This window comes from Colobus angolensis, unplaced genomic scaffold, assembly GCF_000951035.1.
Source record: "Colobus angolensis palliatus isolate OR3802 unplaced genomic scaffold, Cang.pa_1.0 Scaffold103, whole genome shotgun sequence".
Lineage (NCBI taxonomy): Eukaryota > Metazoa > Chordata > Mammalia > Primates > Cercopithecidae > Colobus > Colobus angolensis.
This window is the reverse complement of record NW_012111253.1, coordinates 2359345-2387064: the sequence shown is the minus strand read 5'-3', so window position 1 is coordinate 2387064 and position 27720 is coordinate 2359345. Positions and strand designations below refer to the sequence as shown.

The following is a 27720-nucleotide window of genomic DNA, read 5'->3' as shown; positions in this document are numbered from 1 at the left end:
TACTAGGGTCAATATATTCTGATGGCTTGCTCTTTAAACTCAACTCTATAATTTTAAAGCTTTGTTTTTGCATTCAGGCACCTTTTACTTTGCCATACTCAGAACTCTTGACTGCCTGGAAACAGTTTTACAGTTTGTATTCAGTCAAAATTTCTATTGCTCTTAAAATTTGATCATGAAATTTGAAAATATCTTTATTTTGCTGGATTTGAAATTGTTAGGAAAAAAAAGATTGCTTTTCAGGAAAATATTTATGCACTAGATAAAAATCTAGTTTAAGCTATATATGTAAAAAGCCAGAATGTTAATTTCTCTAAAGAAAACCTGAAAAATACTGGGAGGCTGAGGTGGGAGGATCACTTGAGCCAGGAATTCAAGGCCAGCCTGGGCAACATAACAAGACCCTGACTCTATAAAAAAAAATTTAAGGATAAAAATTTGACCAGGTATAGTGAAGCAAGCCTATAGTCCTAGCTACTTGGAAGGCTGAGGCAGGGGGATCACCTGAGCCCAGGAGGTCAAGGTTGCAGTGAGCTATGATCACACCACTGCACTCCAACCTGGGTGACAGAGCGAGACCTTGTCTCAAAAAATAAAACCAGAAAAATGAATGGAATAGATTAGGGGACTATAGCAGAAACTGTCAGTGCCCTGGCTCATCACGTCATCTACACTCACCATTCAGATGCATCTTTGTTCCTGCTTCATGTCTCAAGCATCTATCATTTTGCCTGAGGCTTTCTCTGGCCACAGGAGTATGCCCTGCCCAAAGGGGCAGGACAGAATTGCTAGGGAATTAACACCTCTAGGAGAAGCCAATCAATAAAGCAGAGAGTTGGTGGAAGAATACCCCAGCTTCCTCACCCCTTGGGTGAAACAATTCTGAGACGTGTTCTATAAAGTCTCTAAGATTCCCTAGGGAAACTGAGCCTCAGTTGTCCACAGTTGCTCATTATTACACACTCAATTAGCTTCTTTCTCTTTCTTGTCTCATTTCTCCGCTCCTCTATCAACACTTTCTGAAATTACCTTTCAAATAAACCTTTTACACCCAAATCCTTGTCTCAGGGCTTGATTTTGGGGAGACTTAAACAGAAATATAAAATTTCTTTGAGAAAACTCATTGAAGTTGTTTATTAGGTATTCATTCATTCATTTGGGTTCCCTAATTATGTGCAAGCTCTGTAGTGAGGTCTAGGAATCATGAAGATAAATGAGAGAAAGTTCCCATCCTGAAGGTGCACAAAGCCTGCTTAGGCAGTTAGGCAGGTAAGCCACTAATTACAGCGTAATAATGGCTCCAACAGAAGTATGTGCAGGATGACAGTGTGTTACCCAGTTTTGCTTTGGGAGAAAACCTGAAACTTGTGAATATTTCTCCAGAGAGGATTCAACAACCCTTTTTCCAAAAGCACAGAACATTTTTCAGCAGATTAATGATGTTTGAGCAGAGTCTTGAAATCTGGGTATAATTATTACAGATTAGATAAAGGGGTTGGGGGAAGTAGGGCATTCTAGGCAAAAGGAACATGGACAAAGGTAGAAAGAGAACACTGCATGTGGGAGACTATGCTGGACAGAACCTGGAGGGTAAAGATAAAGCTTGAGTCTAGAGAAAGTGGCAGGTGGTCCATAAAGGGCCATGCAAATCTTGTTCAGTAGTAATGGTGAGGCACTGAAGGACTTAAAAGAGGAATAACTAATTTCTTTCTTTTTTTTTTTTTGCATGGCCCAGAGCTCACCATTAGCCATTACAATTCAGTAGTCTGTTATAAATCCACTACTATTAAAAACTTTAAAATGTTAGTGGCTGAATCCTACCTTCCTATTCAGAGGCACTACTTTCAATCATGTGTGAAAAGTTTTCACAATGTTTCAGCAAAATTAGGCCAATGAGCTTACAATCTAGAATAAAGATATTAGTCTTGAGTGAAAGTAATTGTTGAAATAGCTACATTTCTGTCAGGTAGACTATGAAAACAAATATTAACTTGTGATTTGTGTTATCTATCAGTATAGGTTTTTAAAGAACATTTTAAAGTATTTCTTATTAAATGAATAGTAATGACCTATGGCCAAACAAAATCTTCCAGCCTTTATTCGGTATTAATATTAGAGACTTTCTCCACCCTAAAGGCCCATGCCAACACCTTTACTTACCCAAGTATTCAGTTCCATAGTAAGAATACATCAGGGGGAATGGTTTCCTCTTCTTTATGGCATACTGCTTCCCAGAGTCCAGAATTGCCTGGCAAATTGACTTGATCTGTGCTGGAGTCAGCACCTGAATAAGGAAATCCAGAAGTAGAAGTCAAAGCAGGATCTCCTTTTTCCTTAGACACTGAATTTTCTTGCTTAAGAAGTCTAGCATCATATCCACAGAATCCTGTACTATATGTAAATAAACTTAGTCAACCACAATTTATTCTTTTTTTTACCACTGATCCTTCCTTTGTTGTCAAATCTGCCCTCTTTAGAAAACTTGCTATTTTGCTGGAAAACACACAACTTTACTGCTATAGGTTGCTATACAATACAAAGACTACCTTATGGTTGTTATATCATTAATCCTTGTCACAGGAACAAGGATTTGCTCAGAAAAGAACAAATAGCGGTCCTAACTGATTATGCTTAATAAAGCTGTTACTCCTGGTGTACGATGTAGGTCTGGCCCAAACAACGGATCTTCAATTTGTGTTATTTAGACTGTGCTTATAAAGACTGTACTTACAAAGCCATGATTCTGTGATAAGCTGCAGTATGACGGACTCACTCTAGGCATTTGTACTACCTGAATGAAACCAAAGTCCAATAGTGTCAACACAAAATAACTTCTAACATCAAAATGACTCTGAATAGAGAATGGCTAAAATGTAACGACTTGTAGTCTTCCATGTTTTATTCAATCTGTCCAGTCGGTTTTAGGATTATAGAGATTAAAAAGTTCTCAAGCCTTCAAAGCATCATTGCATTTATTAAGATTCTGCTCAGGTTAGCCATGTGTTTTGTATCCTGCCCTTCCTGGGACAAATTAGACGTTCCCTTTGGCACACTCCCTTTATGACAGTGACATTTGCTCTGGTGCACAGCAGTATTGTGTTAGATCTCTATCTGTTGTGTTAGATCTCTCTCTTTCTCTCTCACTAGACTATCGGTTTTTTGAGAGCAAACACTGTGGCACCTCATAATTTTGGTATCCTTGGTGCCTAACACAGAATTTGAGGGGGGTCCTTCACAGCTGATGAGTGAGTAAATAAGTGACAGGTTAACTGGTATGAGATTCAGAGCCCTCCCTCCCTTCGCTCTTTATTCCCTTCCTCCCTCCCTCTCTCTTTCCCTCCCCTCTGCGATTGTTCCTTAAGCGCCTACTACATTCCAGGCAAGATTGTTCTGGATGCTGGAGATACGACAGTGAGCAAGATAGACAGGACCTGTGCTCTCATGAAGCCAATCTTCCCAAAAGGTAGACCTGCACAGGAAAGGTACTGGTCAGATTAACCAAAACTAAAAAACGTCTAAGTTTAGTCTGATTGAATGAATCTGGGATCAATAAAAAGTCCGTTGGATTTTGGCCTCTCTCCTAAAACTGGCACATTTAATTTTCCTATCCAATATCCAGCATTACACCAGCCAATTCCTTTTGAAATACGTTTCTAATGATTTAATTCATAAATTGCTCCTCTGATTTACCTGGTATTAGAAGGAAAAAATATAATCCGGTTTTGGTTTCCCAAAATCTAGCATTTAATTTGGAAAAATAATTACTTCATGAGGACACCATTCATTAATTCTGCCAATTAACATTTATTGAGCTACTATTCCAGTAAGGTACCACAATAGGTATTGTGGAGAAATTCAAGAAACCATAAGACATATTTTTTCCCTACAGGGAAGTTACCATCCAGCACTGGAGATGAGATATAGACAAGAGTCTACAATAGAGCAACTAAAGCTCATGAGTCTAGAGATAGAAAGAAACTTTCTCTTTTTTTTTCCTGTTTGCTGAAATAATGATGTCATGGCTTTCAACTTAAACTTCCCTTTTATGAACCACTCTCTCTGTCTCTTAAGTTTACTCCTCCTAACATTCCTGAAGACACTATCTTCCTATGCGGCATCCCCACTGTCCTATCATATCAGCCCCAAGTCTTCTTTCCTTAGCTTAATAGCAAATTTCTCCTAAATGATTGAATACACCCATTCAAATTGCTACCAGAATTTTCATTTGCTATTGAAAACATTTACTCTTTGTGCCTTTATCAGTGCCAACTGATCTTAACTACTTAAAATCTTGCATCATCATTTGTCTCAAATCAACCCCTCTTTCTCAGAAACCTGCTAAAACCCCTGAAGGGCATGCGCTTAATAGGACTCTATCCTGATTGAATCCCATAGTCTTCTGGGAATATATTCTGGCTCTGCTCAATATTGATTTTGAATCCATATGACAGAGGCAGTTTTTGTGGTAGGAAGCAGTCACTGAATTTTCAGGGATGTATTCATTTGCATTACTAAAATTTTTCCTATTTGACTTTCACGCCTATAACTGAAAATTGGCTTATTATTTCCCTAGCTGAACATTTATTCATATGTTGTGTGTGTGTGTGCATGTCTGTGTACGTTGTGTTTGCCTGCTTATTTTTAACCCAGAAAAAAATCAACTTATGCTGTATGTGGTGCCCTCCCCCTTTCTTTCTATCCCGAATCCATAGCTTAGAATAGGGAAAGAGTTTATAAAATATTATTTCAAAACCTCCCATGGTCGTGCATCATGTCTGGGTGGTTTCCTCTTATCTCTCAGAAACACTGTGAAAAACAAAGAGAAACTAGCGCTTGTTCAGCTGGATAGAGACCAGTTATGCATGCAGTTCTTTATCTCTGGGAACAGACAAGACCTACCCTTCAGCTTATTGATCAGCAAATAAAAACTAGAAACACAGCCCATTAAAAGCCTGTGTGTGGGGAACACTGAGGAAGAGTATTTTTTGCCCCTGAACAAATAGTACAGAAAGAAGAAGGGAGTTGAGATTCTGGGGTAAGGGCTTGAGCTTGTTCTCCTGTGTGTCTGCTTTCTCAAAGATCCCTCCAGTCTCTAGTACACAGGAGCACATGCATGAGCATACCCACTGCCTCCAAGAAGATGGCCTATGTGCTTTTGAGACACTCTGAGATCCTGGGAATGAGGGAGCAGCATTTCCAGTGGGGGAACAAAAATGACTAGGAATGGCAGGGAGGGACTCCCTGGCCATCAGGCCTTCACCAAAACAAACCCAAATTATTCCCTGTCCGGTAGTTGTAGCCCCTAAGATCAAGGCATTTGTTGATATTTTAGATGGAATAGATTCTTTTCTTTTTACATTAAATTAAAATAAATTAAGATATCTCAAAAATACAAAGCAAATCTGAGGTGGTTTGGTTTAAATTATTTTATTTAGTTTAACTGATTCACTTTACTGACCTTGTGAAATATTCCTATTGGTTTGGCCTCTGAGTATGAAGAGACAAGAGGGCAATAAAGTTCATACTATATTTCTTGGCCCTGCCTGAAAGTCATGCTATGACTGAACTACCTCCATGCAGAGGAGAGATGACTTTCTTTTTAAAAAAGTGAATAAAAAGACCAAACCACCATTGACTCCTTCCCAAGGCAAGAGTCCTACCTACAGCGCCTCTGAAGTGGCAGTCATTGCTAGCTATATTTCTTTTTCTAGGCATCAAACACCTCCTGCCCCTTCCCCATCAGCGTTGATTGAATATGTGAATAGCAACTAAATCTTGGGTGTGCCAGTGTCCTAAGGCATACTATGCCAATCAAATTCCTCCTCTCAACAATTTGAAATGCATGTTCAAAATAAATAAATAAATAAATGAAGCTGTCAGTATTCCCAGCTGCTGCTGAAGACAGGTCAGGAATGGGCCCATGCATAAACTGAGGTCAGCAGGGAGCAAGCAGGGGCTGTGAAGGAGAAAAACAGAATAAACCACCCAGCAGTGAGAGTGAAAGGAGACTGGAGCAGATATGCTAAGAGAAACAATGATACCAAAAGAGAAAGTTAGAGAAAAGTAGAGAAAAATAGCTCCCTCTTCCTAACAGTTTAGGGCTACTCCCTTTAGGGCTTCCTGCCAATTTTCCATACAATACCCACCCCCATACTCCTTCCCTTTCCCTTTAATCATTTGAGAGTCTCAGTTTCTTGCAAAAAGAGCCTAATTAGAATAGACATGAATATAAAGCCAAACCTTTCATCTGTCACTTCATCCCTCACATAAACAATCAGCTCTCCTACCTACCATACTAGATCCTTTCAGTCAAAATAACAAAGATATCTGCATCTAAGGTGCATGATAAGGTACATGCTAAGACTCTCTGGGCATGGGACCCGGCATTGGGATTTTTGTTTTTTTTTTCCCTGAGACGGAGTTTCACTCAGTCACCCAGGCTGGAGTGCAGTGGTGCGATCTTGGCTCACTGCAACCTCCCCCTCCTGGATTCAAGCAATTCTGCCTCAGCCTCCCGAGTCACTGGAATTACAGGTGCCCACCAGCACACCCGGTTAATTTTTTTGTATTTTTAGTAGAGATGGGGTTTCACCATGGTTGGCCGGGCTTGTCTCAAACTCCTGACCTCGGGCGGCCCGCCCACCTCGGCCTCCCAAAGTGCTGGGATTCCAGGCGTGAGCCACTGCGCCTGGCTGGGATCTTTTTTAAGCTCCCCAGTGGATTACAAAGAGTGGTCAAGGTTAAGAACTACTGCTATAAAATACTAAGTAAATACAAAAATAGTTTTTAAAACCAAAGTAATAATAATATAATGTAATACAATATAATAATAATGATGATGAAGAGGAGGGCTAAAGGGAAAACTAACAAAAGAACTCCCAGGTATAAAGAAATTCCTTTGGTCTGAGTCATGGAGGACTCAGAATATCTGTCCAGTCTTAAATTATCTGTCCTCAAACTTCTGTCAGTAGCCCATTTGAGACCTCTGATATCTCTAAGAGATATCTGCTCCTCAAAGTGTGGTCCATGGACCAGCAGTAAAGGTATACTGATAGAAATTCAAATTCCCAGGCCCCAGACCAGACCCAGTGAATTAGAAACTGAATTTTATTTATTTTAATTTATTTTTTATTGTTTTATTTTACTTTAAGTTCTGGGATACATGTGCAGAATGTGCAGGTTTGTTACATAGGTATACGTGTGTCATGGTCGTTTGCTGCACCTATTGACCTGTCCTCTAAGTTCCCTCCCCATGCCCCCCATCCCCCAACAAGACCTGGTGTGTGTTGTTCCCCTCCCTGTGTCCATGTGTTCTCATTGTTCAACTCCCACTTGTGAGTGAGAACATGCAGTGTTTGGTTTTCTTTCCTGTGTTAGTTTGCTGAGAATGATGGCTTCCAGCTTCATCCATGTCCCTGCAAAGGACATGATCTCATTTTTTTTTTTTTTTTTTTTTTTGAGACGGAGTCTTGCTCTGTCGCCCAGGCTGGAGTGCAGTGGCCGGAACTCAGCTCACTGCAAGCTCCGCCTCCCGGGTTTACGCCATTCTCCTGCCTCAGCCTCCCAAGTAGCTGGGACTACAGGCGCCCGCCACGTCGCGTGTTTGTTTTTTGTATTTTTTAGTAGAGACGGGGTTTCACCGTGTTAGCCAGGATGGTCTCGATCTCCTGACCTCGTGATCCGCCCGTCTTGGCCTCCCAAAGTGCTGGGATTACAGGCTTGAGCCACCGCGCCCAGCCAATCTCATTTTTTTTATGGCCGCATGGTATTCTGTGGTGTATATGTGCCACATTTTCTTTATCCAGTCTATCATTGATGGGCATTTGGGTTGTTTCCATGACTTTGCTATTGCAAACAGTGCTGCAATAAACATACATGTGCATGTGTCTTTATAGTAGAATAATTTATATTCCTTTGAGCATATACCCAGTAATGGGATTACTGGGTCAAATGGTATTTCTGGTTCTAGATTCTTGAGGAATCACCATACTATCTTACACAATGGTTGAACTAATTTACACTCCCACCAACAGTGTAAAAGTCTTCCTATTTCTCCACAGCCTCGCCAGCATCTATTGTTTCTTGACTTTTTAATAATTGCCATTCTGACTGGCATGAGATGGTGTCTCATTGTGGTTTTGATTTGCATTCTCTAATGATCAGTGATGTTGAGATTTTTTTCATGGTTTTTGGCCATGTAAATGTCTTCTTTTGAGAAGTGTCTGTTCATATCTTTTGCCCACTTTTTGTAGGGTTGTTTTTTTCTTGTAAATTTGTTTAAGTTCCTTGTAAATTCTGGATATTAGACCTTTGTCAGATGAGTAGATTGTAAAAATTTTCTCCCATTCTGTACGTCGCCTGTTCACTCTGATGATAGTCTCTTTTGCTATGCAGAAGCTCTTTAGTTCAATTAGATCCCATTTGTCAATTTTGGCATTTGTTGCAATTGCTTTTGGTGTTTTCGTCATGAAGTCTTTGCCCATGCCTATGTCCTGAATGGTATTGCCTAGGTTTCCTTCTAAGGTTTTTATGGTTTGGGGTTTTACATTTAAGTCTTTAGTCCATCTTGAGTTAATTTTTGTGTAAGGTGTAAGGAAGGGGTCCAGTTTCAGTTTTCTGCATATGGCTAGCCAAGAAACTGAATTTTAAAAAGATCACCAGATGGTATTTTGAGAAGCACTGGGTTAAGAAACATTAGCTATAAATTCTTTAAATTTCCCAATGTTAGGTTAGGTCCTGACAACACTATATATCTGGAGTATATAAATCTGACTTTCCACAGATTATTTTTTCTAACTATTACTATCATGGCTTTGGTTTCTATATAAAGGAAAGGTTGATTTTTTTTAAAAGACAAATTTTTGTAAAACTGCTATTGAAGATATTGTTCACAGTTTTCTAACGCCTCTATATGAAGGCCCAAGTGATAAGCTACCCTCATAGCCCACCTAACAAAGTGAAATGAGAGTTTGTCTTAGTCTTGAGGGCCAAGAGGCAGAGCTAATTCCTGTGCTTAGTGCAGAAACTTCCTTTACCCTAGGGGTTTTGCTATAAACATTTTACCTCTTAAACCTTAAATCATGTTGAATGGTTAATGGTTTCACTGTATTTGTGAATTTTTGTTGTAAACCACCCCAAATGTATTTTTGGAAGTGGGTAGAGCCCAAGGAAACATTTTTACAATATACGGAATATGTGTCTTAAGGTGACAATGAATTATTAGTGTCGAAGTACAGTTCTAAGTCTTACCTGACAAGCAGTCCTCACAGACTCTGAAACAACTGTAAGGAGGTGCTAGACTTCCCACCCTAGACCTTGCTCAAGCACCACCAACATTATCATGTAATAGTCCAAAATGCCCTGAGTGCCCATCTGCATAGAATGCAGAGTCACTCTGATATCACAGTAAACACATATGTAACTGAGTAAGAATCTGATATTAACTTAATGTTTTCGCCCAGCAATTTATTTCACCCAATCCTTTGCCTCATCATCCTGTTAGTAGCATAGGCTTCTGCCTAGAGAAAGAAAGAAGCCATCTGACTATCTAATAAACATCAAAATGACTTTTTTGTATGTCTTTTTTTAAAGTTAGAGCTACTGGAATGAGACAAATGACTTTTGATACCCATGGACAATAGATCCTGAATTTTTTTTTTTTTTTTTTTAAGATGGAGTCTTGCTCTGTCGCCCAGGCTGGAGTGTAGCGGCGTGCTCTCGGCTCACTGCAAGCTCTGCCTCCCAGGTTCATGCCATTCTCCTGCCTCAGCCTCGCAAGTAGCTGGGACTACAGGCGTCTGCACCATGCCCGGCTAATTTTTTGTATTTTTAGTAGAGACGGGGTTTCACCATGTTAGCCAGGATGGTCCCGATCTCCTGACCTCGTGATCCACCCGCCTCGGTCTCCCAAAGTGCTAGGATTACAGGTGTGAGTCACCACACTCAGCCTCCTGGGTATTTTTAATACTTAAACTATAAAACAATAGATTTGAAGGATAGTTCTGAGTAAACTCAGGATGGAGATACAAGCTGTTCAAGGTGGGATGAGTTGACATGGAAAAGAAATCAGAAGTTGAAAGTCAGTGTGAGTGTGGTGTCCTGCTTCCCTACCTCCATCCCATCATGCCAAGCCTTAGGAGCCTTACAACAGGCCTCCAGACAGGTTTGGGAATCTACAGTTTGTTAGGATGTGTGCCTCCCTTTTGCCTAGAACTCAGGAAGATGGCAGCCTCAGAGGTGCTTCAGGGTCTGGGACCAGCAAAAGAGATACCACCACGTGGCCTGTCCCACATGAAACAGCAGAAGATGATCCTGAGTTTCCTATGGGCACCAGAACAGAGTAGAAAAACATCTCATCCCCAAAATTAAATTTACTTTTTAAAATGTCCAGTCCAAATCATTTCAAATTAAAAAGTTAGAGAAATTGTTTATACAAAGTCAATATTCACAAGTGGTTAAATTTTTACTTTGTATATCTCTTTGGGGTTGTAGTTTACTTGGAACCCACTAGGTTACAAGAAAGAGCCAGGCCTTTCAGGAAATCTCTGTAGCAGATAAAGATTTACTTAAGGTATTGAGAAGACAGAAATTTGGAGGAGCTTCTTTGAGGCAGAACATCATGAGCACTCTTATAGTGCATAGTGACCTCCAGAGAACATCATGAGCAGAGAAGGTGTTGAGCAAGCTTAAAGAGACAAAATAGGGCTAAAGAAAAACTTTCAAGTAGGAAACTGATCTTGACAAACTGAGTAATTCATGAGTATTATGTGCAAAGCCTATGCTAAGTTGGAGAAACATGGAATCTTAATAATGAGACTAAGTAGACATGCAAAACATATAAATAATGAAATATTCAGCATTCATTTAAATCCTAAAAGTAGTACGCTACAGGAGTAACGTGAATGGAGTAAATATTGAGGGCCTCACAGAGGAAGAGGAGTATGAGCTGAGCTTTTGAAGGACAAGTAGGAAGTGGGTAAATGAAAGCATGGGGAAGAGAGAATTTTTAACCTATTAGATGACGGGGGGAGTCCTGTGTATTGGGGCAATGCTTCAAAACCCTCAAGGTGCACACATATTACTTGGGGCTCTTGATAAAAAAACAAAGATTCTAATTCAGTAGGTCTAGGGTGGGGCCAGGATTCTGCTACTAACAAGCTCCTTGTTACAACAGTGGTGATGCTGAGGCTGACACTGCTGGTTCATCAACCACACTTGAAGTAGCAAAGGATTATGAAAATAGAGAGGCTGGTTGCAGCAGAGGATTTCTTTTGGAAATGGTGAGACATTAGACTGAAGGAACAATAGAAGTTCCCAATGATATTCAAGGCAGCGAGAGGAAGCATTAAGCAAAAGTGTTGCATATTATCATTTAAATGATTAGATTACCCAGAAAAGGGACACAGCAACAACGAGAAATTCTCTTCCAATATTCTGCATGTAAGACAGACATGTCCATATTTGCATGCTCCACTGAGGAGCTCTTTTCGCCAGTGTGGCCAGGTTTGTTATTTTCTTAATTGGTCTCTAAATGGGGCACGTGTGCTGGTGCAGAATGAGCAAGTCCCTTCCATCTGGTTTTCCTGATGCTCCCTGACCATTATTATGCTGGGGCTATGAGGAATAGGAGGCAGGTTGCTCTAGTTGATGATTATCCTCCCGTCATTAAAGGGATTCAGCATGGAATTTCAGTTACAAACATTTGGTCCCAGGTACCATTTCACAGTTGTTTCTTTTCCCTTCTCATGTGAAGAAACACAAACCGAGAAAACACTAGAAACCAGAAAAGAAAAACAGGTTTTACCCCATTCTTAGAGCCTGACTGCTGGCTTTAAAGATTTATTAGAAGTAGCTGGTAACCCAGTCTGCACCAAGTGTCACTAGATGATTTTATTCTCTTTCCTCTAAGACACTAAATGTCTCAGAGCACAAGCTTCCTTATCTACAAAAACAGGATTATGTGTGTCCCACCTATCTCCTCAGGTAATAATGAGACTTATGAAAAAGCAGTTCCCAACGTTTGACTGCATACTGCAGTCACCTGGCGAGCTTTTAAAAATCCCAACGCCCTGTCCACACCCCACACTGATTACATCAGACTCTGGGCGTGGGACCCAGGCATGAGTATCTTTTTTAAACTCTCCAGGTTATTACAAAGAGTGTCAAGGTTGAGAACTACTGACATGCAATACCGAATTAATGCAAAAGTAGTTTTAAAAAGCAAAGTAATAATACTATGATTATGATAATGAAGAAGAGGAGAGCTACAGGGAAAATATGGAAAAGACCTCCCGAGTATAGAGAAATTCCTTTGGTCTGAGTCATGGAGGAATGGAAGGAGAAACCTGATGTGCACATGAATGAACATGCTGGGTCAGGCCAGAAGTCCACTAAATGCCATCCAGTGTTTCCAAAACAGGCACCAGTGCACATTGTGAGAGGCTAATGAGGAAACCACAGAACACAGCAGACAGTGCACTGGACTAGAAATCAGGAGATTAGGGCTTGAGGCTCCATTGGCACCATACCCATGGTTAAGTCATCAGACCACCATTTCTTCATCTGTAAAATAAAGGGGCTGGACTAGTATCTATTCACTAGGTCACAGCTTCTCAAATGTTAGTGTTTCTAAAAATCATCTAGTGATCTTGCTAAAACACAGCTTCCCAGGCCTCACCCGCAGGGATTCCGACTCAGTAGCTGTGGAGTGGGGCCTGAGGTCTTGCATTTCTAACAAGATCTTGGGTGATGGTGATGCTCCTGGCCAGAAAAGCACCTCTTGAGTAGCACTGTACTAGGTGACATCTAAGATGCCTCTAGGTTCCAAGCTCTATGGTTCTCCAAAGCATTGGGGGAATCTGGTTTTTGAACATAAAAAGGAGAATAGCGTGGTGATAAACAGGGACTTGGGGGTCAGAGACACCTGGATTCCAAACTTAGCTTTACCAGTTTCTAGTAGTGTGAATTTGTGAGTTACTTATTCTTTCTTAGCCTCATTCTTCTCATTTGTAAAAAGTCATGATAATATCTACATCACTGGATTGCTGTAAGGATTTCATATAAGATGCTTAGCACAGTTCCTAGCATAAAGCACATGCACAATGCCTGCAAGTGATAGTGAAAAGGGACATCTGAAGTTCAATAGTGACTGAACTCCAGGCCTTGGAGGTTTGAGGTCAGCATATTTCTCATAAAATAACCATGCTATTGTCTACTTCTTATACCTCATCTTCCACCCAAGGACCAGCTTATGTCAGCCTGTATTCCTAAATTGTTCTAACTTATAATTCATAAACTAGCAAAGTATGACCCTTCATGTCTGTGTATTTACTTTTCTCATCACCACACTTGCAGTCTTCACTGTCCTACTTTTCCCAAAATGACATTCCTTTGCTCTTTCAAAATATCTCTCAAGTTTATCTGGTTTCTAGATACTAACTAACTATATAACTTTAGACAAATCATGCAACTTCTCTGGACCTCAATTCCTCATCTGGAAAAATAAGAAGTCAGGCTGAGGTGGTCTTTAATGTGTCTTTCACATAGAGCATTTTATGATTGAAGTCTTTATGACATTTATAAATCTATATACCGTATACATATTTGGGCTGTAATTCTGTAATGTGAACATGATAGTATGTTTCAGCAGTTTAATTTCTTAGAGAAAAAGCAAAAAGTCATTTGTGGTGAAACTAGAACACAGGTTCAACTTGTCCTATTCTAGGCATTTTATCAATATGCCTATTTTCTTATGTACTTTCTTCCTAATAGAAAGCTTAAAGGACTAGAACTCTTTGTAGCCTCCTGGCATCGGTTACTTGAATTATCTGCAGTTGTCGGTCTCCTGATGTACCCAAAGTGAACAACGACATTAAGACTGAATGCTTTGTTGACTATTTCACATCATACCTTTCTCTAAGTCACTGTTAAATGAGTATGTCATTACAGTATTCTCAAACCGTGGTTCAAAATGTTCAAGTGCCTGTTTGGTACATGATAACGTACTAGAGAGTACAGAAGTATAGGGATGTATAGTTGCTTATTGTCAAATATACAGTACATGCCCTTCTTATTTTAAAAGGCCAATTCTGAATTCATAGTGGCTTACACTATTAGTTAGTGACATCTCTTTTCCCTTTATTTCCTGCTAACTGAATATCAGTTTTATTAGGCTGGCAATTGTGTCTAGCCCTAAGTGACAGTAATTAGCCTTGGCCAAATATGTAAATCCCATTGTCCCTTGCCAAGTACCCTGCATTCCTTGTAGCTAGGGTTGGCTATGTGGCCTCACTTGATCAATGGAGGAATCTGCAGGAGCTTCATGGAAAGCTTTTTGTTTCATAATACATGGAAATAAAATGGACATACATGGCTGTTATCTTCCTTTCCTTTTTTTGGCTGCCTTAAATGCATATGTGAGGCCTGAAGTAGTACACGGCCAATTTGCATCCTGCAGCAATGAGCACGTGGATGAAAGGTCAACATTCTGAGAATGATGGGGGAGAAACAAAAATCCTGGGATTTTTGGACATTATTGAGCATCTGTACCACAACCAGGACCACCTATATCCAGACTCTTGTTATAAGAGAAAATCTAATCCCTTTTTAAAAAGTCACTGTTCATTGGGTTACTTACAGCCAAGCCCACATAAACTGGGTAGCCATAAAGTGCCAGTCTAACAACACTGCTAGCCTTCACTACCCTGCAAAGCAATTTTTGCCCACATCCACCTCTGTTGTCACAGAAACCTCTGACTCTAAAGCTCTTTAAAGTGGGACCGACTGCCTGAGTAGGCAAATTTAAATCCAGTTCTGACTGCACTCACAAGGTTGCAATTGATTTTTCTCGTTGAGTGCTATCCTAGAGCCCAGGGACAAAGAGTAGAAAACACTCTTTGCTGCCATTGCCCTGGGTGACCTCCCTATTTCTTCCACTTATCCAGCTTCAGGTCAGGGGCAATGGACACCCTCCAATCTGTCACCATGATAGTAGATCCTCAAATCCTTAAGTCACTTTGGGAAGACAAAGAGGAGGCCTGTGGGAGCTTCAGCAATAAGTGCTATGAAGCAATTATCTTCTTTTCCAGGAACCACAGTTCCTTCCACTCAAGTGACTCTATTATGTACTACCTATTCTGCCATCTTAGAGAGGTATTCACAAAAATGGTCCCGGTTGAACAATACGTGAACAATTTGTGAAATTTTAAGGCTTAATAGCTCTTTCACCTAGATGCTTTCAACAGAACAAGCTGAAAAGGTATCTTTTCCTGTGTTCTTTGACATGTGCCTGTAGGATTGATAGATGCCCTGAAGGTCATAATTGCAGAAGGGAAGGCAGAGATACTTTAAAATTGCTTAGATATTTCTTCCTTTTTTCTTTAGTACCTTAAAATACATTTTAATAAATGTATTCCTTGGATATAGGGGAAGCAGTGTGATATAGTGCTGGTTGGGCCATGAACGGTAACTTTTCTGCGTATAACATGAAACCTAAAGCTACAGGGTATATGGGGGGTCTGGTAACCATAGTTGGAAAATTCAGAACTTCTAGCTTTGTCATAATATGGCCCTGAGTAAGTGATTTAACCTCTTTGGCTTCACTGTATTCATCTGCAAAATGAGGTGGCTGACCTAGTAACTTCCCAGTTCCTTTCTGGCATACATATATATGAAATAAAATGGACATATATGTTTCCATCCTTCTCCCCTTATTCATTTATGTACTGTAGGGAATCCATCCTCTGTGTGATCATGTCCAAAGCAGCAGTTTTGTTATGTTGACATTTTCTGGTATTTTAAAGGGAAAATGTTTCTGTTTTCTTTTTCTGGCTTCTTTTAATAATTTTAACCAGTAATCTTTAGGAGAGCTAGATTATAAAATTCAGGTATAATCATTTTCTATGTAAATGGCATATCTACAAAGGATATTTGAGGTGACCAGAGCATGAAGGTGTGATAAAGGGAGTTGCCGCCACCACCTGCATCCCTTTACTAACTACTAACTACCAGGAAAAAAAGTGACACCATGGCCAGATTTAACTTTTGTTTTACGCCTAGTGGAAGGAGAAAGGAATAGAGGACTTCAGGAGGAGCTGGCTCTATGGCTGAAGAGGAGAGAAGGTAAATTGACACCCTTATTCTGTTAAGGGTAAGAAGTTCCCCAAAGTCTCTTCCGTAGATTTAATATTTGACAAGTTTCAAATGGTCACTGTCAAATGAATGCAGCTGGGGAGCCTACTGCCCTTGGAATGGCTCAGATGAGCAACTGAGATATGTAACCAATGGTAGGCAAAGCAGGATTTATAACCTTGTAAGTTAGTAACTAAGGTCTTTGTCTTAGACAAAGATTTATTCTGTGATAATTATTGAGCCCTGCTATGGCTTACTAGGAGAACATCAGTGAGCAAAAGAGAGAAAAGTCTCTGCCACTATGGAGATTACATTTGACATGGTTTGGCTCTGTGTTCCCACCCAAATCTCACCTCAAATTGTAATCCCCACATGTCGGGGGAAGGGCCTTGTGGGAGGTGATTGAATCACCAGGGGCGGGGTTCCCCATTGCCGTTCCCAGATCTCAGTTCTCAGGAGATCTGATGGTTTAAAAGTGTGGTACTTCCCTCTTTGTGCTCACTCTTCTGCCGCCATGTAAATAAGTGCCTACTTCCCCTTCCACCATGATTGTAAGTTTCCTGAGGCCTCCCCAGCCATGTGCAACTGTGAGTCAATTAAACCTCTTTTCTTTATAAAGTACACAGTCTCAAATAGTTCTTTATAGCAGTGTGAAAACAGACTAATATAACATTCTAGTGGGGTAGTCTGAATAAATTCATATCATGCTCCATGTTTTATTTCACCAAATGTGTCTTATTCTGCCACTGTCCATAATTTCTTATTATTTTAATGAGGGCATGTTTATAAAGTAATCAATATTAAGTGAATTGTGTACTGTCATCTCGTGTTGCCTGGGGAAGGTTTAACAGGAGATAAAACTCATTCATAGCCTCCAATGTGAATTCAACTGAAGGCAATTGCCAAGATTTTAAGGATGGACATATGAAAGAAATGGCCAGCTGCTATAGCACATAATTACACGGTGAGTTAAAAAAAAAAAAAAAAAAAAAAAACAGAGATCTCAATCTAGATCAAGACTTTGGGGGAAGGGAGAGAGAAGAATCAGACACTCCTTTTTTAAAAAAAGCTCTACATGTGATGCTGGGACACAGACACTGCTTTACAGGGCTTTACATTGCAAATCCAGCATTATTTAATATTGCAAATAGTACAGGTGGTTAGAACAAGCAACTGAGCTTAATCTCATGTGGTTCACGTAGCATAGCTGGATATATTCCTAGTCACAGACTAGACTTTTAATTATAGCTTAATGCCAGGTACCCTCACTATAAGTTTGCCTCCTTAGTTGTAACACAAAATACAACTGACCATTTATCACTTTTTAAATAAACCAAAGCAGGCTTCCCCATGATACTGAGTAGCCTCATGTTTAATATGTAAAGAGAACATGTTCACTAAATATGTAATTGGTCATGAAGCAGTACTTTAAATATATGGTCTCCCAATTACAGTGTGAAGGAACAACTCAAGACAGAATTTACCAACATACATGCATGTTTTATATATATATATATATACACACACATACATACATCCATATACATACACACACACATACACACTTGTATGTTATATATATATGTGTATATGTATGTATTCTGTTGATGCATATTTAGGAAGTTTCCAGATTTTAATTCTTATGGATAAAGCTGCTGTACACATTCTTATACAAATGGGCCTAGGCATTTATTTCCCTTGGACATTGATGCACTGTAATAGATATCCATATTTTATATATATTTTATATATATATCTCCATATATGCATACATACACATATACATACATATATATGCATATATACATACATATATACACATACATGTGTATATACATATATACATACGTATATATGCATATATACACATACGTATATGTATATATACTTACGTATATATGCATATATACATATATACACATGCATATATACATATATATGTATACACATACATGTGTATATATGTGTGTATGTATGCATATATGAGATATATATATATAATATATATAAAATATGGATATCTATTACAGTGCATCAATGTCCAAGGGAAACAAATGCCTAGGCCCATTTGTATAAGACTGTGTAAAGCAGCTTTATCTATAAGAGTTAAAATCTGGAAACTTCCTAAATATACATCAACAGAATGAATAAATAAATGATGGTATATTCATACAATGGACTATTAATTAACAATAAAAAAGAGAACCAATTACTGATACATGCAGCAACATGGCTGGATCTCATAAACAATGAACAAAAGAGGTGAGACACAAAAGAGTATTTGCTGTATGATTCCATCTCTATGAAGTTCAAAATCAAAGTTTGGTGATAGAGGTCAGAAAAGTGGTTACCTACCTGTTTGGGGGTTTGGGGGTGTGTGTTCAGGATGAATGATATTCATTGGGATAAAGGAACCTTCTAGATTGATGGAAATGCTCTGTATATTGATCTGGTTAATAGATACATGAAATGCACAGTTAATTCACCGAATTATACCCTTAAGATTTGTACATTTTGTTATATGTAAACTATACTTCAATTTTTTAATAAAAAAGCAAAAATAAATCAGGGTATTGAACAGCATATCTATTATATGGTAGAATGAATACTTTAGTTGTCTGTTAATACATTTTATCTGAATGTCAAAGTCCTTTGGTTGTAAGTAGGAGGCACCAGTTTTACTAGGTATCCTGAAGTAGGGTCTTCCTAAGACTATTGGAAATAGAAAAAAATATACACCCTACTGGGAAGACGAATTACATAAAAGAGCACATTACCTCCAGGCTGACACACCCCCTGGCCAGGGCTTGGTGACCAGAACACCATGACTGGATTTCACTTCCCCTGCCCTTTTGACCAGGTGCCTTTATACATGGCACAACCATGCCTGTCCCCCTATCTGGAAGAAAGCTGAGTGAGCTCCTGAAACCTGAGGGCAGCTAGGACCAAGAAGGAACCAACGCTTGGACCCAGAAATCCTCCAGGCTGTAGCCAGTGTTCTCTCTCGGTGACATGGGTCTCTGCCTCTCTTTCACTTTCTACAGGTCTTGTTTCTCTACTTTTCTGTGGCTGAAGGTGACCTCCCATCATACTATCTCTCTGTCTGTCTCTGTCTCTGTCTCTCTCTCTCTCATTCCAAGTTTTAACATGTCCCTCGGTTTTAGTCACATTACAGGATCAAATAGAGTTACTGAAACCCAATTTTAAATTCCTGGGAGAATCGGATACATTCAGCCTTATTCAGGTTCAGCCTCATTCAGGTGTGTTTACACAATGGCATCCACTCTAGTTGAAGGAGCAGGGCCAAGTAATTCAAGATGGCTGCAATGATCCGCCCAGAGGAGAAGTAGGATGAAACTTCACAGAGAAATGGGGTTATTCTGAGCTAGGCAGACATTCCCAGAAGGGTCTACTCTATTTGTATCAGGAATGTGTTTAACTTAAATGAACAGAAAATCTCACTTCTAGTGGCTTAATCAAACAACAGGTCATTTTTCTCATGTAACAAAAAGTCTAAAACTGGCTGACTGCTGATATTGCTTAGCTTAGTGACTTGTGATGTCAGAGCCAGGATGATACAATTTGCACTTCCTTCCATCATGGTGGCCTATAGGCACAAAACGGCTGCTGCCAACTCCAGACACCATGTTTACATTCAAGGTGGGAAGAAATGGGAGGGAGGGGCAATGCACATGTATTCTCTTGTATCAGAAAACCAAAAGGTTTCCCAGAATACCCCAGCATATTTACACTGACATGTCATTAGCTAGTACTGTATGACATGGCAAACCTCAAAGAAAAGCTGAAAAATCAAGCAATTATTGGCAAAAAGTGCTATGTCAAACAAAAGTAAGGTTATATTAGTAAGGACAATGTGGCAGAAAGAGCTCTGGTTGGCAATAGTGTCTGTCACCACACTGAACTATAGGAATCCATATTGTCTGAAAATTTGTTAGCCATTTATGATCGTGTCTGAACACAGGTGATGGAAGGCACACTTAATTCCTTTTTCAAAAATGCACTGCTTCTTGCCACACACTATGCCATTATATATTCAATTTTGCACTCCACCACCTAGGATCCTTTGGCTAGGATTTGCTTTCTATTTCCAAAGCTGTTGTGGAGATAATTGGTCAAGGCCGGTTTCTCAGCTCTGATTATGACTGTCTAACCACTACACAAAGGCCTTTTCTAAACCAAAAGTAATATACAACTGTAGAAAGCATGCTTAGAGGATGCTTGGCTTTCTCTAAATATACTACTTCAGAAGTGATCTAAAGATAACTATTATTTCAATATATGCAAATAGATAATATTCCATTTAAAATCTGTTCCTTACTGTGAAACAGGTGCAAGAGATGAAGAGAGTGTTTAAGTAACTAAGTGCAAACAGTCTTCACCTTTAAAAGGAATAGATGGGACTAGATGGCTTCTAGACACCCCCCCCATGCTTGATATTATACTTTCTAAATGGACTGCAATCATAGTCGCTCCATATCATGAGGGACATTTCTAAGAATTGTCTAGATTAGCATTATTCTTCAACTGAGAGTCAACGTATTCTACGAGGTGAGAAAAATGTCATGGAAGAGGACAGACTGTACTTATCCATATGATAAGTGAAGAAATTCAAATTTCTAGCTGATGTTCATATAAGATTGTCATGAAAGACAATTACCTATGCTTTTAAAAAAAAGTTGTTTTTACTAACAGATGCTGGTGAGGTTGCAGAGAAAGGGAAATGCTTATACATGGCTTGTGGGAATGTAAATTACTTCAGCCACTGTGGAAAGCAGTTTGGTGACTTCTCAAAGAACTTAAAACAGAACCACCATTTGACCCAGTAAGTCCAGGTATATATGCAAAGGAATAGAAATCATTCTATCATAAAGACACATGCACATGTATGTTCAGCACAGCACTATTCACAATGGCAAACACATGGAATCAAACTAAATGCCCATCAATGGTAGACTGGATAAAGGAAATGTAGTACATATACACCATGGAATACTATGCAGCCATGAAAAGAATGAGATCATGTCCTTTTCAGCAGCATGAATGGAGCTGGAGGCTCCATCCATTATCCTAAGTGAACTAGCACAGGAACAGAAAATCAAATACTGCATATTCTCACTTATAAGTGGGAGTTAAACACTGAGTACACATGGATGCAAAGAAACAATAGACACTGGGGCCTACTTGAGGGTTGCAGGGAGGGAGGAGAGTGAGGATCAAAAACCTACCTATCGAATACTATTGCTTATTACCTGGGTGATTAAATAATTTGTACACCAAACTCCCCATGACACACAATTTTACCTATGTAGCAAATCTACATGTGTACCCTTGAACCTAAAAGTTAAAAAAAATTAAGTAATAACTGTACATATTTATAGGGTACATAGTGATGTGTGTGTATATATATATATATATTTTTTAAATATAGTGATCAGATCAGGGTAATTAGCATCCATCATCTCAAACATTTGTGATTTCTTTGTGTTGGGAATGTTCGAGATCCTCTTTCTAGCTATCTCAAATTACATAATAAAAAAGTTGATCTCATAAAAATAAGTAGAACAGAGGATACTAGAGGTTGGAAAGGGGAAGGGAAAGGTGGGGATAGGGATAGGTGTGTTAAATGATACAAAATGACTATGCTTATCTATGCTTTTCAATGTTTAAATATTTTATTATACACATTTAAGGACAAAATCTGGGGGAAGATCATGTTAATTGTGTGTGGGGAAATGTTTAGATATTTGTTTATAAAATATATATTCATGTCACAGCATATTTATCATTATTTGTTAATTTTGTCCTTACTTCACCTCATATTCTAACTTAAAAGTGTAGGAACGAGAACAAACTTTGGGTATCCATTCAAAAATCAACAGGAAAAGAATCCTAAATGTCTGCAGGTGGAAACTATACTAATTATCTTTGGGCAAATTACTTTAGCTGTCTGGATGTCAGTTTTCTCATTCATGAAACGGATCTTAAAAGTCCCTTCCTTGCTTTAAAGTCCAGGTTTCTATTATCTCTGTCAAAGAAGTCTGTCCAAATCAGAATTGTTCCGGTGACATCAAGTTTTCACTTCCAGTTTTCAAGGTTTCCATGCTACCCTGAGTCTTACGTCACTCTTTTTTTTTTTTTCAATTCTGTGAGATTTCCCAGTATCTAGTAATAACATGCCTTTGAATTTATTTTTATTCCTACAATTTTTGTATATAATTCCAAAGAGTTTTAAGAATAGCACAAAAATTCTCATATACCATTTACCCATGGTAATATTCTGTTAACATTTTGCCACATTTGCTCAGTCACTCTATTTGGGGAGGAAAGGTGTTTTGAAGTAAGTTGCAGACGTGATGCCTCTTTATCCAGAAATACTTCAGTATATATTTCTTATAAACACAGACATTCTCCTACCTAACTACAGTGCAATTATCAAAATCAGTAAATTTAATACTTATACAATACTATTATCTAATCTAGTCTATATTTAAATTTTTCCAAAACTCCCAATAATATCTCTTACAGCTATTTTATTTTCTGTCACAGGAACCAATCCAGCATCACACATTACATTTAATTGTCACTTCCCTTTATACTTCATTAATGTAGGATAGTTCTGAGCCTTTCTCTTTCTTGACAGAAGTTTTTGACGAGCACAGGCAATTTATTTTACAAGATGTCCCTCAATTTGGATGTGTATGATGTTCCTCATGATTAAAGTTACCTTATGCATTTGGGGCAGGAAGATCTCAAAAGTGATGTCCTGTCCTTTGCAGAATATCATATTGGGAGAGACATGATATTTGACCCATACTGGTGCCCCCTCTTTTAAAATTATGTTATTTCAAGTTGAATTTCTATTGCCTAAGATTGAAAAAGTTATGACCAATTTAAGGATTTAGCTGTTAAAGACCCACAGGCTCTCTTAACACTATCTCAACAGTAAGGTGTGGTTACATTAAGCCTGGTCACATTCAAGCTGGGAAGGTCTACAACATTGGAGTTTGACAAAGATCACCAGCTAATAAACTAAACGTACTATGGAAGTCAGCTAAATCAGCCAAGTCAGTGGAACATAGATTGGTAGGTGCAAGAGGTCAGAGTCCATGAGGTCAAAATCAGGAAGCACCAGTCAACAAGGATACTGAGGACTTATTTCAGGGCAGAGGTTGTGGGCTTACTGTCCACTGTTGTAAAGCTAATGGGTGGAGCTGGCCCTGGGCCCATGGGTGTTAGTCATAGACCTTAGTGGAATACAGGAATAGGCTGTTCCTGGCTATGACAGATTCTGAGGTGTTAGCACTCTCTCACTGAGTAATGCCAATACCTCAGTGTTGCATTACTGTGTGCTTTCCTCTTACTCTAGACCAGTATTTCCCACATTGTAATGTACATGCTGATTCCCTGGCAATCTTGTTAAAGTGCAGAGTCAGTTAGGTGTGCTGTGAGGCCTGAGATTCTGCATTTCTAAGTCCCCAGGTGATGCCAGGGGATGCTGATTCAGAGCATCCTTTGAGTTTCAAAGCTGTAGGAGAACACTGTTTTTGGCTATGGCAGGAATGGAGGTGCTACCACTACCTCCCATGCCCTGGAGTCGGCATTACTGTGAGATTCTCCTCTATTCTACACTATCACATAGAAGCTTCTTTTAATCAATCAGTTCAGATCTTGCTGAAATATCCTACCATGTAATTTAAATAGAAAAAGTGACTCCAAAAGGATTAAGAGGTGGGAAAGTAGGAGACATACGGCATACTGCCGAGTCAGAAATAAAGAGAAACTCCATAAACATTAAACGATGAATAATGGCTTTATTTAAAGGATTCACAATAAATCTCATTTTGACAGCCTTGACAATGTGTATGTCCCAAGAAAGGATGGCTCTCCCTGGCAAAGAAGTGTTGGCTTTGTATCCATCCTCATTTTTTCTACAGAAAATCATAGTCTACCTACATAACATAGCAAACCTGGTGACTAGGGATCATTTCCTCTTAGCAAGTACCTCTAAATAGGCCCAACACAGCCTTCCCATAATACTCACAGATGTTCTAAAACTGAGAAGGTTAGAATTGAAGTAACAAGGGCATTACTCACAGGGAAGAAGTTGCTTATTATTAATTCACTTTCCTGGACCATTCTTTAAAATCAGTGCCTTTTGTAAAGCTCTGTTTTAAAAAGAAGTACCAGTCAGTATTATAGCTCTGTGACAGGTAAATTTGGGACATGACAGCAGACGCACTGTATGAAAAGGCAGTCTAGCAATGCAGCAAATTGTTTACTCCATTTGCTTTTGATTAAAGGGAAAGTCTTCAGGAAAAAAAAAGTACCATTTTACTCCAGCAGAGGGAGCCTATGAAGCAGTCAAAATCAGTCTTAAAATATCAGTGTTCATATGATCTTGTCAGAGTGAGTTAAGGGTCATTTGCCAAAAAAAGAAAAAAAAAATCCAGTTATTGAATCATGAAAAAGCATGACAATGACCTTGAAATAATGATTTCAGGTGCTCAATACTTGCTTAGTGAGTAAATAGTTTGCTTCCTCCTTCAGGGAGCTGTCATATTGGTGACCTCATTCACTCATCAACTCATGGAATGCCAATATTAAATCACACACCTATCTTCTGGGAGAAGCTTAGATAGTAAACAATCAGAATTCAGTTGTGGGAGTGAAAAGCTAACTTTTGTTAAGGGTCTCCTACGGTAAATGATTTCTGTTTATCTTTACACCAACTCAGAGAAAAGGGCCCACTGCCATCTTGAGGATGAGGAAACTAAGTTTCTGAGAAGCTAGTAGCTTGCTTACGTTCACACACCTAGGAAGCGTGAGAAGTGAGAAGATGGAATATTGTTCAGTCTTCATTCTAATGTAATAGGATTATATGTCCACATCTTTGCCGTGTAACTGCACTGTTCCCCATTGTGGCTGAGGCATATTTCTGTGCCCTATTAATGGTCTTGGCCATGTGAATTGCTTTGATCAAAGGAATGTTAGTGATACAAGCAGTGTTAGTGATTCAAGCAGAAGCTTGAAATGGGCTTGCATAGCTTGTCTTGTCCTGAAACACAAAAAGTTGAGTTGAACCCAGCATACAGCCTGAAGCAGAGCAATCCCAGATGACCTGCAGACCTATTGGCAAAAAAATCAATATTTGTTATTGGAAACCATTGAGATTTTGGATTGTTACAAAGCAACAAATGACTAGTGCAACACCTCTGTACATTATACCTAGCCCAAATTTGCAGATGAGAACACTGAGGTACTGAAAAGTAGCTTGCTCAAACAGGAAAAAAAAAATTCAGGGACACCTGGAAGAACTCTCCTGATATCTCTTTAGCTAGAACTGTGTAACATGGCTACCTATAGCAGCAAGGAAGGATGGAAAAGTATCTCACATTGTAAGTCTCAACTCTGGGGACTAGGATCCACCACCATGAAAGGAGGAGGGATAACAGTGTCTGCCATTCCAATGTTGTGAGGCTCCAAAGTCCATTATCTTTATCAGTACCCTGTGTTGTGTTCTATTATGGGTATGCAGAAGCTACCGGGAGGTCCCTTCAACGTGGCATTTGTGAGCTCAACATGGTCGTATGGTTTTGGCTGGTCCTTTGGAACTTCTGCAATTTCTGTAAAAAGAAGATGCTTTGGGTAACTGACAGTCCAGGAAGAACAGGACAGACATACATGCGGCCAAGCTGAATCCACACAGAGATGCCCCATGAGTGAGGAAAAATAAAAACTTTTTGTTATTGTAATACACTGAGATTTAGGGATACTTGTTAGGTATTTAAATACAACTAACTAAAACAGTGCTCATCCTGTTGGATGGACTTGAAGTTCATTCAGTCCTATTCCAAACTAGTGATACAGTTGAGCTTCAATTTGTAACCACCCAGGAGTGTCACCACATGGTACTGCATGGTAGCTGCCATAGTCAATGAGCTCTCCAAAGAGTCTTTTATAACTTCCCCTTCTCCCTAGTGCCCGCAGCCTGACCAGGATGCAATAGTGTGGGTTTTCCTCTATACACAGGCAGTTGAAAAGTGGCTAAATCTCACAAGGGGGTGCCATGAAAGTGGTGAATGTGAGCTGATACACTTCTTGGGGTTACTCAAGGCTCTGAGCATCTTGAGGAGGAAGCAGTGAAGGCCAGGGTCAGTGTTGACTCCCTGATCACCACTGTCACATCCACCACTGCCAACCAACTGCTGATGTTTCAGTAAACGGTGGTATGACCTCTTATTCCTCAGAACGTCAGGTCAGAGAAGCTTCTTAGAGGAGGCAGATAAGAAGAGCAAAGAAAATCCCGCAAATGTGCTACCCCTTATATTTTGGCCACAATTAGTACTAAATAAATGTGTCTGACACTAGGTATACAATGGCTAATGAAAGAATCTTGGCCTCTGTTTTCGCGGAACTTATAGTGATTTAAATTGTGTTATTTTTATATTAATTTAATAAATTAATTTCCAGGCAGGGCGCGGTGGCTCAAGCCTGTAATCCCAGCACTTTGGGAGGCCGAGACGGGCGGATCACGAGGTCAGAAGATCGAGACCATCCTGGCTAACACGGTGAAACCCCGTCTCTACTACAAAAATACAAAAAACTAGCCGGGCGAGGTGGCAGGCGCCTGTAGTCCCAGCTACTTGGGAGGCTGAGGCAGGAGAATGGCGTAAACCCGGGAGGCGGAGCTTGCAGTGAGCTGAGATGGCGCCACTGCACTCCAGCCTGGGCGACAGAGCGAGACTCTGTCTCAAAAAAAAAAAAAAAAAAAATTAATTTCCAGATCGACAAAATATTTAAACATCAAAAAAGTAATCATAAAAGTTACAGTAGAACAAAACACAGAGGAATGATTTTATATACGTTAGCAAAATATATAACATGATATTAATATTTTAAAATTTACAAAGTAGTTAGAAAAAGAGCAACGATTCAATGGGAAAAATGGGAAAGGACATGAACAAGAAATTTGCATACAATAATATGCAAAAGACTTAAAGCATATGCAAAGATTATCTTCATTCATAATTTGAGAAATGCAAATTACAATGAGCTACCATCTTTAATCTTGCAGAGTAGAAGAAATGGGTAAGTAAAATTTATATCACAGGCAATTTGTGGGGAAACAGGCACTCTCATACACTGTTGAGAGAGGTCAACAGGCGCTACCTCCTTGGAAGGCAATTTGGCAACATTGATAAAAAATTGTCTTAATTCCAATAAATATTTTTCCCAGATATACAAAGATGTATGTATAACTCACTGCAGTGTTATATTCAATGACAAGACTGGAAACAACCAAAATGTCTGTTACTAGGGTACTAGTTAAATGAAGTGTGGTACATCTATATACAATGAAATACCATTCCATCATGAAAGGAATAAGGCAGATCTATATGTATTGATATAGAAAGCTACCCAACATATAATGTCAAATAAAAAAACAGGTTACATACAGTATGCATAGCATGTTCCATTCACATATGCATGCTCATGGATATGTTTAGAATATTCCTGGAAAGATTCATAAACATGTAAAATTGGTTGCTTGTGGGAATGAGAACTGGATAC

The 27720-nt window shown here is 39.2% G+C and overlaps 1 protein-coding gene across 1 annotated transcript in view; it reads right to left on the bottom strand.

Annotated features, from left to right (window-relative positions):
* Positions 1 to 27720, bottom strand: part of LANCL3 (LanC lantibiotic synthetase component C-like 3 (bacterial)) — a 101957-nt gene that overhangs the window by 20263 nt on the left and 53974 nt on the right. The window contains 1 exon segment of the mRNA XM_011941952.1: positions 2161 to 2284. Within this exon segment, the coding sequence (XP_011797342.1) occupies positions 2161 to 2284 (124 nt within the window).